Raw genomic sequence first — 16803 nt, 5'->3', positions numbered from 1 at the left:
CACTACCAGTATATGATAAACTGACTGGGTATGGGTTAGCATTATCTAAATCCCTAACCCACACTACCTTTATATGATAAACTGACTGGGTATGGGTTAGCATTATCTAAATCCCTAACCCACACTACCTTTATATGATAAACTGACTGGGTATGGGTTAGCATTATCTAAATCCCTAACCCACACTACCTTTATATGATAAACTGACTGGGTTAGGGTTAGCATTATCTAAATCCCTAACCCACACTACCTTTATATGATAAACTGACTGGGTTAGGGTTAGCATTATCTAAATCCCTAACCCACACTACCAGTATATGATAAACTGACTGGGTATGGGTTAGCATTATCTAAATCCCTAACCCACACTACCAGTATATGATAAACTGACTGGGTTAGGGTTAGCATTATCTAAATCCCTAACCCACACTACCTTTATATGATAAACTGACTGGGTATGGGTTAGCATTATCTAAATCCCTAACCCACACTACCTTTATATGATAAACTGACTGGGTATGGGTTAGCATTATCTAAATCCCTAACCCACACTACCTTTATATGATAAACTGACTGGGTATGGGTTAGCATTATCTAAATCCCTAACCCACACTACCTTTATATGATAAACTGACTGGGTATGGGTTAGCATTATCTAAATCCCTAACCCACACTACCATTATACAATTAACTGGCTGGGCCTAATCCACATACAAGGTATATGTAATTATATATGTAGAGAGACTGCAGTTGAAATAAAGAGATATAGACTGCTATTAAAGAATAAAGTACACATGTATTGAGATGCCACCCTCCACCCATGAACCTTTTCTACCAATATGGTCTCTCAAAACAGATGTTCTCTCAATATTTGTTACCATATTATATATTAGTATATATATATTAGTATACAGCAGTTGCCTACAGTTGAGGTGATACAAACATGATATGGTAGCCAATGTTGAGAACATTCATGTTGAGAGACCATATTAGCAGGAAGGGTTTGGGGAAATGGTGCTATTTGAAGACAGGTTTTAAAGTGCTAGATTCTTTAATAACAGTCTTTATCTTATTTTACCTCAGGTTTAAAATCCAATTTCTTGTAAAATTTAAATAAAAACATGTAACATACAACATAGTTATATTTCCTGATTGCTATATTTCTTGATAAAGGTTAGTCTCTCCTAGTGTCTTTCTGTTACCCTCAAGGTTGCATTATATTGCCCTCAAAATCCTATAATGCCATCTTATATTACTCTCATGGCATCACAATCCTATAATGCCATCTATTACTCTCATGGCATCACTTGTCTGTAATGTCATCTTCTATTACTCTCATGGCATCACATGTCTGTAATGTCATCTTATATTGCTCTCATGGCATCACATGCCTCCTATGTCATTTTATATTACTCTCATGGCATCACATGTTTATAATGTCATCTTATATTACTCTCATGGCATCACATGTCTGTAATGTCATCTTATATTACTCTCATGGCATCACATGTCTGTAATGTCATCTTATATTGCTCTCATGGCATCACATGTCAGTAATGTCATCTTATATTACTCTCATGGCATCACATGTCAGTAATGTCATCTTATATTACTCTCATGGCATCACATGTCTGTAATGCCATCTTATATTACTCTCATGGCATCACAATCCTATAATGCCATCTATTACTCTCATGGCATCACTTGTCTGTAATGTCATCTTCTATTACTCTCATGGCATCACATGTCTGTAATGTCATCTTATATTGCTCTCATGGCATCACATGCCTGCTATGTCATGTTATATTACTCTCATGGCATCACATGTTTATAATGTCATCTTATATTACTCTCATGGCATCACATGTCTGTAATGTCATCTTATATTACTCTCATGGCATCACATGTCTGTAATGTCATCTTCTATTACTCTCGTGGCATCACATGTCAGTAATGTCATCTTCTATTACTCTCATGACATCACATGTAGGTAATGTCATCTTATAATGCTCTCATGTCATCACATGTCTGTAATGTGATCTTATAATTAATTTACTCTCATGGCATCACATGCCTGCTATGTCATCTTATATTACTTCCATGGCATCACATGTTTATACTGTCATCTTATATTGCTCTCATGTCATCACATGTCTGTAATGTGCTCTTATAATTAATTTACTCTAATGGCATCACATGCCTGCTATGTCATGTTATATTACTCTCATGGCATCACATGTTTATAATGTCATCTTATATTACTCTCATGGCATCTTGATGCTATTATGAACTTTCTCAAATGAACTATGACTGCCAGTAATTGTACTAGGTTTAATTCAAAGAATACTTCACCACTTACAATATCATGACTGCGTCAGTTTTTAAGTTAACTTCATTTGTCTCTACTATAATAAAACAATGATTGTCATTGTTTTAGGTTAAATAAATACAGTTCATGCTTGTTACATGTTGTATCACTTTTGGGAAAAGCCTTAAGTAACATGACATGTACCTAAAGTGGATAATTCCTCAAACACTTCAAGATAAAGGCTTTAATTGTAATACAATTGATCCATGCATAAATAATCTATTTATGCGTTTTAGGTGGCATCTTTAAGCAATGGTTTTTCAAATCAAAGTATAATATATTTTACTGAACCATATTTGCTTCAACTGTAAAAACTTCATGACTTTATCATTTGTGTCAAATACCACACAGAACAACAGTGCTTAGAGCCAAAACATTTTCTCTTTTTCAAAATAAAAATAATTCAGAGAAAAACTTTTTAGTGTGCTACATCAATACTTGATAAGAACACTTTTTAGTCCTTTTTAGTCTGATTGGATGGAAGAGTTGAGGAAGAAGTAGTTTGACAGTCTTTTTATTTAATGTGAGGAATAAAGGGCCATCCATTTAGTATGTGCACAAAAATCTGGCAAAGCTTGACCCCTCCCCCCCATACACATGCATACTTTTATAACCCCCCCACCTGCATATGTAAGTTTGATGTCCACCCCACCCCGATTTCTATAGAATGGCATATATTTAATCCATGCAGAAACAATCTAGGATTAATAATATTAATGTGTTTAATAAAACAGATAGTACAACATGTATGTTGAATTTCTGGCTGCATCAAAGAAATAAGTTGCATAACTTTAAAAGGTTTGTCTAGTGTCTGCTAAAATTCAAACACCAACTGAATCCAGTTGAACAGGTTATGTATTAGACAAATTATTATCGAGGTTCCCCCCCATTTCCTATGCGTATATGCGTATGTACATTATCAGTAGATCTCCCATACGCAAGCATACACATTTGTGTTTACCCCGCTCCATGCATACATACTAAATGGGTGTTTCAATGGACATTTGTTTTAATCCCTTTTAGTATGATAAGATGAAAGAGTTGAAGAAGAAGTAGCTGGCTGTTTTTTTATGTAATGTGAGGACTAAGGACATTTTTGTTAGTCCATTTTAGTCTGATCGGATGGAAGAGTTTAGGAAGAAGTAGTTTGACAGTTTTTTTCATGCAATGTGAAGCATAAGCTGAATCAAAATACAGGTATATTTGGTTGTTGAATTAAATTCATTAAGTTAACCAAATATCATTCTATAAAAATGAATAGCTTGCATTTGCTGACCTCATCATAGGGCTAAGCTTATGGTATGGTGCTGTGACTCTTGTTTATCATCTGTCTGTCATCCATGCATCTGTCAAAACATACTTGTTTATCATCTGTCTGTCATCCATGTATCCATAAAAAATGCTTGTTTATCATCTGTCTGTCATTCATGTATCCATAAAAAATGCTTGTTTATCATCTGTCTGTCATCCATGTATCTGTCAAAACATACTTGTTTATCATCTGTCTGTCATCCATGTATCCATAAAATTAGATTGTTTATCATCTGTCTGTCATCCATGCATCTGTCAAAACATGCTTGTGACCATTTTGAATTTCATCATTATGATCAGTCTTTGATAAAACATGGAATAAAATCTCATATCCTCGAGATCTTTGATGAATTTCACATTGAGTGAGATCCATAATGAGATTATTATGCATCTGATTTGTCAACAGTCAAGCAACTCCTTTCATGTTCTGATTTTGTTAAATAGCTGTATACCTTTAAGGTGTAAATAGCCTTATACCTTTAAGGTGGACATAACCATATTCCTTTAAGGTGTATATAGCTGTATACCTTTATGGTGTCAATAGCTGTATACCTTTAAGGTGTAAATAGCTGTATACCTTTAAGGTGTAAAAAGCTGTATACCTTTAAGGTGTAAAAAGCTGTATACCTTTAAGGTGTAAATAGCCATATACCTTTAAGGTGTAAATAGCTGTATACCTTTAAGGTGTAAATAGCTGTATACCTTTAAGGTGTAAAAAGCTGTATACCTTTAAGGTGTAAATAGCCATATACCTTTAAGGTGTAAATAGCTGTATACCTTTAAGGTGTAAATAGCCATATACCTTTAAGGAGTAAAATGCCAGATACCTTTAAGGTGTAAATAGCCATATACCTTTAAGGTTTAAATAGCCTTGTAACTTTAAGGTGTAAGTAGCTGTATACCTTTAAGGTGTAAATAGCCATATACATTTAAGGTGTAAAACCCCATATACCTTTAAGGTGTAAATAGCCATATACCTTTAAGGTGTAAATAGCCTTATAACTTTAAGGTGTAAGTAGCCTTATAACTTTAAGGTGTAAATAGCCATATACCTTTAATGTGTAAAACACCATATACCTTTAAGGTGTAAATTGACATATACCTTTAAGGTGTAAATAGCCTTATAACTTTAAGGTGTAAATAGTTGTATACCTTTAAAGTGTAAATAGTTGTATACCTTTAAGGTGTTGGGCAAGTTTAAGTATGAACAATATCTACAATGTTTAGGAGCTAATCAGTTATCTGATTGGCTGAGCATTTTTATGTTTCTGAATTCAGACTGGATTTTGCTCGAAAATATTAAATAAGCTTATATAATCATGGTTTTATAAGGTCGTTGGACAAGTGAAATAATAATATTAAGGAGGTGGTCATGAATCCAGAGTATATATTAGTAAATAGTTTATACCATCAAGATCTTGGATTAGAACACTTTCAATTTCACTATTATAGTCACAGAATTTCTTTTCAGACTTTAGTAAAATTGATATTAAGAGATAGTTTATATGGGTTATGTTAATACAGAATCTTGCTTTAGTGAAATGGCTAACTACTAGGTGGATGATATATCAGGTCTACTTGGGACTTTTATTAAATAATTTCAGCATTTAGTGGCAGAAGTCCTCGGAGTACCAGCCAACAGAATTCTTGTCAGGGTGAAAAGGTTAGGTAAGTATGGAGAAATATTATCAGAACTGAACATATTTTGTTATTTACTTTAGCAAACATACATTTAAGAACTGAAGCATGGAAACTTTTGCATCATAACATTAAACAATCAATTTAGGCAGTGTGTGCTAGAAGTACTTGTGAACCTCCTGGCTGGGAGGGTTTTCCTCCCGAGATGAGGTGTGTCTCCCATTTTTCTTGTTACTTAATGAAATCTTCAGCATATGCAAAATTGTTATTGCTTTTTTTAATGAAAATTCTATTTTGTCACTCTTTTGCTTCCATTGTAGTTTATTTGTGTTAATACTGCATGTAATCAAGTTACTGTGAACAGGCTTAAGGAGTAAAAGACAATTTAGTTGCTAATTTGAAGCAGCATATTAAAACAATTAACATTCCTTTGATTCTGTTGGCAGTGTTGGTTGGTGTCGGTGTTTTAAGTTTGTTAACATGGATTATTATATTATGTGTGATAAGAGGGGCCCCGAGTGGCCGAGTGGTCTAAAGTGTTCACCATTGCGGATCACTGCCATCTCACCTCTGTCTGCGTGGGTTCGAGTCTCGGATTCAGCCAATGTAGGTATGTGAGAAAGCATGCCAGTAGCTTCTCGTGGGTCGGTGGTTCTTTCCGGGGTTTTCCCAGGTTCTTCCTCCACCATTAATACTGGCCGCCATGTGATGAAAAATGGCATTAAAACCCCAGAACAACAACAACAACGTGTGATAAGAAGCAGTTTGGAAAGGATTAAACAAATTAGTTTATTATGGTTAGATTGTTAAAGAGTTCAGTCAGCATAAAACAATTAACATTAATTTGAATCTCTCTGCAGGGTATGTTCTGCTTTCAGTGCTTAAAGTTGTCAAGATGGATTAGAGTCTTTACTATGCAGGATCAAAAATTATCTAGTCAGGAGTAATGATGTTAATTGACTATGCTGGGATTACTAAAGAGCTCATAAAATAGGATTATTTTGGTGCTCCTGGTGTTTAAAGTTTCTTGAAATGTCTGCTAAGGCTGTGTTGTCTCAAAATGCTGCCACACTATCACACAAAATTCAATGATGGCTGAAAATGGGAATTTCATTCATTAGAACTGAGTTCAGAAGACATGAATATACATTCTGCTTTTCCAATAAAAATGAATTTAAAATCTGTTTCCCAGGCAAGAATGACATTACACATGAGGCAGAAACCCAATCTCGTTAAATGTAATCTCGTTAAATGTGACAATAAAATGTCATTGCTTGAAAGCTTTATAGCCAAACATAATGTCCTGTTTATGGTAGGATATCAACATTCAGATATGGTGAAAATCATTTTACCTGATTCAGATATCACACAAAATTTTCATAAAATTTACACAAGCTCTTCGCATTCTGACACAAGTTATAGTTCATTATTGGCATATGTAAGCCAAAGACATGTGCTGAATTAAATATTTTCCATTCTGATTGCAAATCCCACCTCTTTTGATATCAAACCTCCTGACCAAATGCCGAAAATCTCTATTTGTCCTAAGCTGACTTCTCTATTCTGTCACTTGTTTCTAAATGAGAATATTAATGTTCGTTGTATCGTATTACATAATACAGTAATCCCTTATTAAGGTACTTTTATAATATAGGTATGGTCATGAATCCCATCTGATTATTAAATTGTAATACATATATTAACAATAAAATATAACTGTATAAGGCAGGTATGGAAATGGATCCCATTCATTATTGAATGGTAATATTATTTATGAGGCAGGTGTGGAAATGGAACCCATTCATTATTTATTGGTAAAAGCATGCTTAAATAGTCTCAGTATAATTCAACTTTGCCTATAAGGCAGTACACTTGTATGGCTAATAAAAGCAACATTATAATACAGGAATACTGCCTAATGACTTTTATGTTACAAATTGATTTGTAAAGTAAAACATTAATTATATTGACACAACTTCTCCTGACTTTCTGATAATAGAAATTGACATACTGTCCATCATATTCATTACTAATTCTGTACAAATATATTCACACTCCTGACAAATTATATCCACATTCCTGACAAATATATCCACACTCCTGACAAATTATTCACACTCCAGACAAATTATATCCACACTCCTGACAAATTATATCCACACTCCTGACAAATTATGTCTTTCTTTGGGTGTGGGTAATGAGTTGAATTATATTCATGTCTCCCATATATAATAATAATAATAATAATAATAATAATAATAATAATAATAATAATGATAATAATGCTTTATTTATAGAGGGTAACTCATTAGTTAAAGACTATTCTCCCATGAAACCCTCTTAAGAAGAGTATAATAATGCACATTATATGAAGATAGCAATAATTTGTAGTAGGGACTTTTTATATGATTTAACTGTTTTCCAATTTCTAGTCTTGTACATAGTCATGTTGAATAGAATCAACATCTTCCAAAACAATACAAGCAGAATCTTTACAGCACACCCACCCCATGGCCTTATGGACATTAATCAGTTGGTTTAACAGGTCTAGCTCTATGGTGTATGTAAGTGAGAGCAGGCATTTGTGTTTATGCAAATTAATTAAATGATTATTTACAGGACTTACATTTAGTTTTTGATTTTGAAAATGCTGATGATATTAGAGACAAGATAGTAGATTAAGTTTCTCTAATTAGCAAGATTATCTTATATATAGATTTTAAAGAAATAGATATTTTATACTTGAACTCTGTCAATCTTTGCCAACCCTTACACATAAACTACATTTATTAAACATTTATATTTTGAGGAAGAGGTTGAAAGTGAGTGTGAGTCTGATCAGATATATTATTATCATTTATATGTTTTCAAATCAACTTCTAGACAACTCATTAGTGAGATATCAAATGTTTAGTTTAATGTAGGAAACACAGATCTGTGTACCAGAAACAGTCAAGCCAGTTATAGAAATATGATATCAGGATGTCTCCTATGAAGTCCGCTAGGCTGATATATATACAGAGGCAGAATTGGTTAGAGAGAGAGCTTTTGAATTTGACTTAGAGAAATATGTAACCTAGATGTTTGTTTGTTGGCTCTACCAGCAAATTCCTCAATGTAGCTGTGGCTAACCCCTACACAGCTACAACAAATTACTGTTTATTTTAACATGTTCAATATTAAAATACTAAATTCCATTATCTATTAGAAACACATATACGCTCATGATATCTCTTCTTAAATACTCTAATATTTTCAGTAGCATTTACATGTAGTGGAAGTTTGTTCAATAGAACTGTACCTTAATATTGGAAGATCTTTTTAAATTGCTCTGTTCTTGGTCTTGGTGGTAGAAGGTTTCCATGTGATATTGATCTCAACTGGTAATGTGTTGAAAAAGGCCTGAATAAGTCCTGAAGATACTCTGGTGCAGTTCCATGTAGACATTTATATAAAAGAATTGCTTTGTGAAAATCTATCCTATCATATATTGTGAACCATCTGAGTTCTGTAAATAATGCTTTTGAGGGTTGATATATAGATGCATCTAAAATTACGTGTGCTGCTCATTTCTGAAGTTTATAAATCCTGTCAAGCTCAGATTTAGCACAGTTTCCCCATACATCTGCATAATAATCCATTGTTGGAAGAATATATGACTTGTAGTATAGATTTCGAGTTTACATAGGTAAATATTTCTTGATTCTGCTGAGTAGGGCAATTTTTGATGACAGTGTTTTACAAAGTTTATCAATATGGTCATTCCATAATAAATTATTTTCTACAGACACACCTACAAGCCTTTCATGTTTGACATTTTCTAATGGATGATTATTTATTGCAAGAGATAGTTCTGGGTTCCCTGACTTGTGTAGCTTTTGTGATGTCCCCAAAATCATACATTTTGTTTTACCTTCATTAATTACCATCCTATTTTGTTGTGCCCAGTTTTAGACTCTTATAATGTCTGAGTTTAATTTCATTTGGATAACTTCAGTATTAGAACTAGAAGTATAAAAAGTTGCATTGTCTGCAAACAAATCTGTATTTGTGGATTCATTATTTAATGGTAGATCATTGATATAGATAAGGAAGGGGATAGGGCCCAAAACTGAGCCTTGAGGGACCCTTGAATGAATAGTGTGAGTCTGAGTGCTAATATTGCCAATGCTTACTTGTTGAGACCTTTGGTTTAAGTATGATCTAAACCAGTTTAAAGAAGGATTGTCGAACCTGTAACAGTTCAACTTTTGCAGCAGAATTTCATGGTCAACAAGATCAAAGGCTTTCTTGAAGTCAAGGAAAACAATCCCAGTCATATGTCCATTATCCATTTCCTTCAGCCAAAGATCGATTAATTTGTTAAGTTCTGTTTGGCATGAGCGGTACTTTCTAAGTCCTGATTGCACTTAATGAAATAGAGTATGAAATAGAGTATGTTTCAAAAAATGTATAGACCTGAATGACTACAATGCTTGTCAAATAATTTTGACGATACAGGTAGAATTGATATTGGTCTGTAATTCCATGGGACCTCCATGGGACCTCCTTTTCTCCTTTCTGAAAGATAGGCATAACCGTTGCACATTTCAGTGTTTCTGGAAAATTACCACTCATTATACTTAAGTTTATGATATGGGTTAGTGACTTTGTCATTACTGGTGCAGCAATGGACCAATACCATCCAATCCAGATCATTTATTAATATTCACCTTAATTAGTATATCAAAAACATCAGCTTCACTTATTTGTATGTGGCTATGTCTTGATGTATGCAGTACTAATTTTCAAAAACTGCACGGATAGAATATACACTCAGGCTTCAACATCCTCTTCATGGCCAGCTTCCCACCCTCTTGTTTTTTGGAAATATGATATTATAGGGTTTTTTTGAATGATGAAATGAAGAAAAATGTATGTCTTCAAGCTTTTCAAGTACAGAAATTATGTTACCCTCCCATGCATTTCTGGATACATTGGTGTATGATGTCATAAATTGAATATAATGCACATCACTCAACATGGAGACTTCAAATGTTTTTAAGATTGGAAACATTTGTGAGGATAGTGGTGGTGGTGGTGGCGAAGGATGGACATAGTTGTGGTAATGAAGTTTATTCAGAAGATTGTTGGGGAAATTAATAAAAAATTGGGATATGGCTAATACAATGGTATCACATACATATATTTCTAATTACTTTGCAAAGCAACCATATTATTTCAACTTTAACAGTGATGGTCTTGCATGTCTTCTTTCCATCATTTGCAATATTTCATTGTGTTCTGAGGCTTGAGCTATATCAATATTGTAACAGCAATTCACAAGGTTTCATACTTGCTGCATTGTATGATAAAATCCATGTAAAGTTAAAATGTGTCAACAATGAAAATGCAGCAAAAGTACAAGAATCTAAAGATCTTGACTGTGGTTGTCCTTGAAATGTTTATATAAATTCAGAATCTTTCTTTCTTGTGATGGAAAAAAGGTTGTATTCTTATTGAAGAAAAGAGAAAACATAATGTTTTTTGGAAATGTTCAAGGAAAAAAAGTTACAATAGCACCACCTCTATCAGAGTTTATCCAAGTTTATCCCCGTATCTTGCAATGTTTCTTTAATACACCAAACTCATTTATTCTAATTCTCATTTTTCCAAATATATTTGTATCCAGAAGGTTGGATGAACAAGGTTGAACAGAAGATGAATTTTAATTATGGAGGATATAGCTAGATACAAGGATAACATTTCTTTGAGATCTTTATATTTAAAGAAAGGATCCTGTTGATTTCTTCATTTCATACTTGGTGTATAATATACAAATGCAATGAAACACCATGTCATACTTGCAGTATTAAATTAATAATGAAACAAATCACCATTTCATACTTGCAGTGTAAATGTACTAATATAGCAAAGCATCCTTTCATTCTTGCAGTATACTAATACACCTCTCCCTCGATAACTCGTGCACAATGGGGTCTACAAACATAGACCGTACTATAAGCAAGACACGAGTTACCGAGAGACCTCCAAAAATTGAAAAAAAACCACTTTGACATCGAGAAAACCGTCTGTGGGGGTGGGGTGGGAGCGGCGTTAGGGAACTGGGCTGTTTAATGACTGAATCCTCATTTTACAATCACGTCAATAATAATTTTAATAATGCACTTTTTCTAATGAAGTTGTTTACATTATTCTGTTTAAATAACATTTTTTTTCTTCAAAATATCCAACATATGAAAGATCGTTCCAACTGGTTTGAACAACCATCACGTGTATGCGAAAAAATCTGTGTATAACATCACTGCTTTTTGTTTTCTTGGTGAGTTTGGTTCCTGTAATGGTGTTTAATAACATCTTGCCAAATCGGTAGTCCATAATTTGGGAACTAGACTAACTGTTGATACACCACCAAACAAGATTCCTTTTTTTTTCAGAAACACGCAACATTTATTTCGTGACATGTCTACGTCAAAACTCAATTTTTTATTGTTCAAGTACAGTGTTAATGTCTTGATTTCATTGGAAGTAATAATGAAATTTCTTATCATCCCTGAGAATATCTCTAAATGCCAGTTCAAGAATTCTCTGAAACTTGCTTGCTCACAAATGGTCCGTATCTGTGAAATCAATCTCTATATTTTACGAAGTATTCATTTCGCTTGGCTGCCTTGTTATCTTTGATCACAGTTATGAAAGAGTCAGTTAATTTAAGGTAGTTTCTGTTACATACACAATAACGTTTATTACAGTGTTCGATTGATCAAATGAAGTGAGTTCACCCGACATACGACCGAAGCCGCTAGATTTTATGTTAGTCCGATTTTTGTGCCCTTTAACTTTTCTTTTATTCCACCTCTTTTTTTTATTTTTATTCAAAAGACATAATTAACATGATAATACAAAGGGGGCCAGCTTTTAATTCAGTGCAACAATACAACAAATACTTCTGCAAGTCAGTTATCAAAACATGGTCGGCACTTAATTAGGTTCTCAGAGAAATGCTCGCGGACATAGCTGTTATGGTAGATTGATGCATTTTACATTTAATTACAAGAGGACACATTGCATTTATGACGATTACACTTAAAAGGAACTAAAAGATGGAACTAGAACACAAATTTCAATTGATAACAAAAATTGTTTAATTTGTATTTATTAAAGTACTGCCTCCACTCGACGTAAGTGACATTTTCATTGATCAAAATTTCCTTACGTATTGTTAATTGCAGTGTACTAGGAATGTCGTTTGGAAAGAAAATGTAAAAGATTGTATGAGCTATTTTTAATTTTGATATTTCATAGTGTTGATTAAAATTTCCAGGTCCTATCTACCGTTTTCAATGATAAAACAAGCGATACATCAAAGTTTCTGTTACCAATTTTGATCATGATTTTCTTGAAGTTCAACAAATAGGGATAAATTTTTGTGGTATTTTTGGTTTTAGAAAATGGGATCCATGCCTGACACCACATTATAAGCGGGTTTGCAAGTTATCAGGGCGCGAGTTATCAAGGGAGTGGTGTACTGCAAAAAAATATCCTTGCATAACTACAGTATGATATACTAGTTAAGCAAAACATCTTTTGATACTTGCAATATAAAGACATCATCAAAGACATCTATATGACATACAACCTAAATGTGTTTAACACCACCCAGGTTAAACAGTGGAAAATTCAAGTAACTCTTCTATTCCATCACCATTCAGGATGCCTTTATACTAATACCAATCACAAGGCCAATGTTTGCATCCTGTTTATGTCTTAGAGTGAGGTAGTTTTTGTGTACATTTAAGCCTGTTCTAACCATCACCCTTATAAGACTGACACCTTTATAAAACAACAATCATACCATTACCCAACATGATATTTTTATTGCAGAATTGAAAATGCTACCGCTTTGTTACAGCCAGTTTTAGTATGTTCTCAAAATGTTACTGTATTTGAAATCTGAGAGAGAGAGAGAGAGAGAGGACTAGCTTGTTAATTCACTCTCTTTTTGTTCTTTAGGTGGTGCTTTTGGAGGCAAAGAAACCAGATTTCTGATGGTGACTATGCCAACAGCTGTTGCTGCCCACAAGTAAGACCTCTCTGGAGTTTTGATGATGATTCTAGCAACAAATGAACATAAAATGTGAAGACTAATCTAATTCTTTAAATAACTGTATGGTCAGTCTATCAGAATCTGGTAATTAAGCATTGTTTTGTCTGCAATCAGAACTAAAACTATGACATCAGTATTACAATTTAACATTAATACTATGCTATTAAAATCATTACAAATCATTTAGCATACATCAGTGTTATCATGGAAGATGTAGTGTTTTTTTGTAATCCATTTGTACTAAAACTTGTGAATATCAAATATTTGAGTCAAACCAGAATACTGTGGCATTTATCTATCAAATGTTTCATATGGAAGACTTGTGAGTGAATGGTTGATAAAAAATGCAAGTACATAAAAAGCCAACTGTTGCATGTTTGTTATAACACAAATTTTGATATAACATGGTGATTTCATGAGTCCAAATTTTTTAAAATAATTTATTTTCAGATTGCATCACAAAGCAAAAAAATAAGTACTGCTGACTAACAGCAATTATAGTAGTGGCTTTCATCATCATCATCATTTAAATTATAGATGTTTTCGCCCATACGGGCATGTACACCTGATTAATGTCCATAAATGGACTATTTAATTGATCCTGGGGGAAGGAATTAGAGCCTTATCCCCCACCCATTACTGTGCATAAAAGGTACTATTTAATTGAGCCATCAGTTCTTGGGTCAATATGACTGGCAACATAGAAGCGACCTGAATGTAAGGTTATACTCGAGTGGGGACAGACCCAGCACACAAGTTAAAGGTAGCAATTCAGTCTGCATTAGCTGTGCTAGTTGTCAACCAAGCAGTATGTGATGAACCAAGCAGTATGTGATGCCAGTAGAGATTGGTCACCACTATGACGTAACATCGGGACACATAGGTTTTTATTCCAGTGTGGAGGGTTAATTAATTGTTCATGAAGAGAGGAAAAAGTGCTTCTCCCTTCATGTATTTAATATGTGCTATGCACGTTTCTTAATTTAGTGTCTGGCAGTGGCGAGGAGGAAGGTTCGGTTAAGGAGGAGCCTGCTCACTAGGAAGGCACCTTGGCTTATCCAGGGTATCAATTTTTTTACTCCATTGCCAAAAGGTTAATGAATTGTCATCTTGATGGATTTTCTGAGATATATTCTGTGCCGTTTTTATTAAAGATAGTACCGCACCAGTGACCGCTTAGTGATAGTCTGTAGGGTTATTTAAACTTTATCTATTGAGTCTGATTTCGGTGGGGTGGTTCTTGGTTTGGGTTTACCCTTTTGTGTATGGTTATTTAAACTTTCCTTGGCTTAACAGTGTGCCACTTTGTACAGCTGGGCCTGATGGTCCTTTGGGTTAGGACCACCTCATATATTCTTAAGTTTAGGGTCCTAACTAGTTTTGCTAGGTATTTGGTTGCCACGTTGTGCAGCCAGGCATGATGGTTCTTGGGGTTGGACCACCTTATAGGTATTAATTTTGGGGTTATAGTAAGTTTTCCTATCTTGATAGACTTTGCCACCTTGTGCAGCAGGGCCTGATGGTCTTGGGCTTTTTAAACCACCTATATATTCCAGTTTTTCGGGTCTTATCTAGGTGTTCTAATTGTTTTTAGTGCCTCAAGCAGAGTCTGTGCCTTAGTGAAGTTGCGTTTCTGTGGCTTTAGTATTTTGGCTACTTATATAGGACACTACCTTCTATACCACATGACTTTACCTTAAATCACATGTGTAAATTACATAAAAACCTGCAGAGAGCCTTTCATGGTTGCAACCTGTGGTAATGTTCAAGCAAAGTTACTAGTAAGATGCTGCAGTCAGACTATCTGGCAGAAGGGGGCTGTCCTTCATTTATCAATGGTTAGCCAATCATATTCTGTATGTAAGGGAGGTGAGTGTGGTTATGTGTATAGTATAAATATGAATGTATAAGAGATATAGGGACATACAGTCGTATAGAACAAGAAAAATATACAGACAGAGATATACAAGATGGGGACTGAATAGAAGAGGTAGAATACCTAATAGATATAATGGAGTGTTATATAGATATTATGAGAGTGGACAACTACATCAAGAAACCATGGAACTAAACTGTAGTGTAGAACTTGGAGAGGTGGACAGAACTTTAGTATATATAAAACTTGATATAAACAGTAGTTTGCCAAAATGACTTAGTGTTATATGTATTATACCACTGAGCACCCCTTATCCCAATGCCAGAAGAAAAAAATCATCTGGTAAGACAGGGTAGAGAACTTAGCAAGTCAGATGACAAGACCCAAGAGGTCAGGGAATAATCAGTTTCTAATAACTATCCCTTGTATGAAAAACTGAGATACAACACAGGAAGCAATATGAAGTTTTAATGAATTATCTTGGAATTTCAAAATTTGTCAATCTCTAAACATGGTCAATCAGAAACTTGGTCAGCTGGATTTCACTATCTCTGATGCTGTGAACGAATGTGTTTACAAGAATGACCTCATCTTAGAGGACAAGCCTACCACTATAAAGAATATTAATATTAAATATCTTATTTAGTAAATGCCCTTGTTATTGAGAATCATGAGAAGTAACACACATAATACAGATATACATAACAGAACACTTAATAAAACAATCTACTATTTGTTGGAGATTTTGGTCTCCCTGTTTAGACTTGAGCTGAGCTCATATGACAGTTAGATATAACTGAGAAGGGAAATGGTTGTTAGCAACAGGTTGAATTTCTCCTGAAAGAAAACGACCCTGCCATTAGGTCATTTTAGCTGCAAATCATGAAAAAAATAATTTTATTCAAAATCTAACCTATGTATTTGTCCCCAGAAAGAATGATACCATTTTAACTGTTATCACTGCATGGTGCTACAATGATATTATAACAGCACTAAATAGAAAATACAACATTGATTTCAAAGCAAAGTTAAACTAGCTAATGCTCATAAAGTGCAATGACCTTATGCGTATGCTGAATTAACAGAGTAATGACCTTATGTGTATGCTGAATTAACAGACTAATGACCTTATGTGTATGTTGAATTAACAGAGTAATGACCTTTCTTGTATGCTGAATTAACAGTGTAATGACCTTATGTGTATGCTGAATTAACAGACTAATGACCTTATGTGTATGTTGAATTAACAGAGTAATGACCTTTCTTGTATGCTGAATTAACAGTGTAATGACCTTATGTGTATGTTGAATTAACAGAGTAATGACCTTTCTTGTATGTTGAATTAACAGAGTAATGACCTTTCTTATATGTTGAATTAACAGACAAAACAGGTGCACTTGCAGTTATTGATATGAAGGAAACTTAAGCAAATTTCAGAAAAAGTATGTTTCATACGACTATCTCTATTGACAGTTTCAATCAATCAGTGTTCTTGCTCTTTAC

At 34.0% G+C, this 16803-nt stretch overlaps 1 protein-coding gene across 1 annotated transcript in view; it reads left to right on the top strand.

Annotated features, from left to right (window-relative positions):
* LOC149805584 (xanthine dehydrogenase/oxidase-like) overlaps positions 1-16803 on the top strand; it is a 196360-nt gene that overhangs the window by 80788 nt on the left and 98769 nt on the right. The window contains exons 19-20 of the mRNA XM_089950219.1: positions 5284-5347; positions 13331-13400. Coding sequence (XP_089806345.1) covers positions 5284-5347; positions 13331-13400 — 134 coding nt within the window. The remainder of the gene's footprint in view (positions 1-5283; positions 5348-13330; positions 13401-16803) is intronic.

The sequence above is a fragment of the Sinohyriopsis cumingii genome, chromosome 2 (genome assembly GCF_028554795.1).
Source record: "Sinohyriopsis cumingii isolate HCF-2022 chromosome 2, ASM2855479v2, whole genome shotgun sequence".
Taxonomy (NCBI): Eukaryota; Metazoa; Mollusca; class Bivalvia; order Unionida; family Unionidae; genus Sinohyriopsis; species Sinohyriopsis cumingii.
The sequence above is the reverse complement of the archived record's forward strand: the minus strand, read 5'-3'. Positions and strand labels throughout refer to the sequence as shown.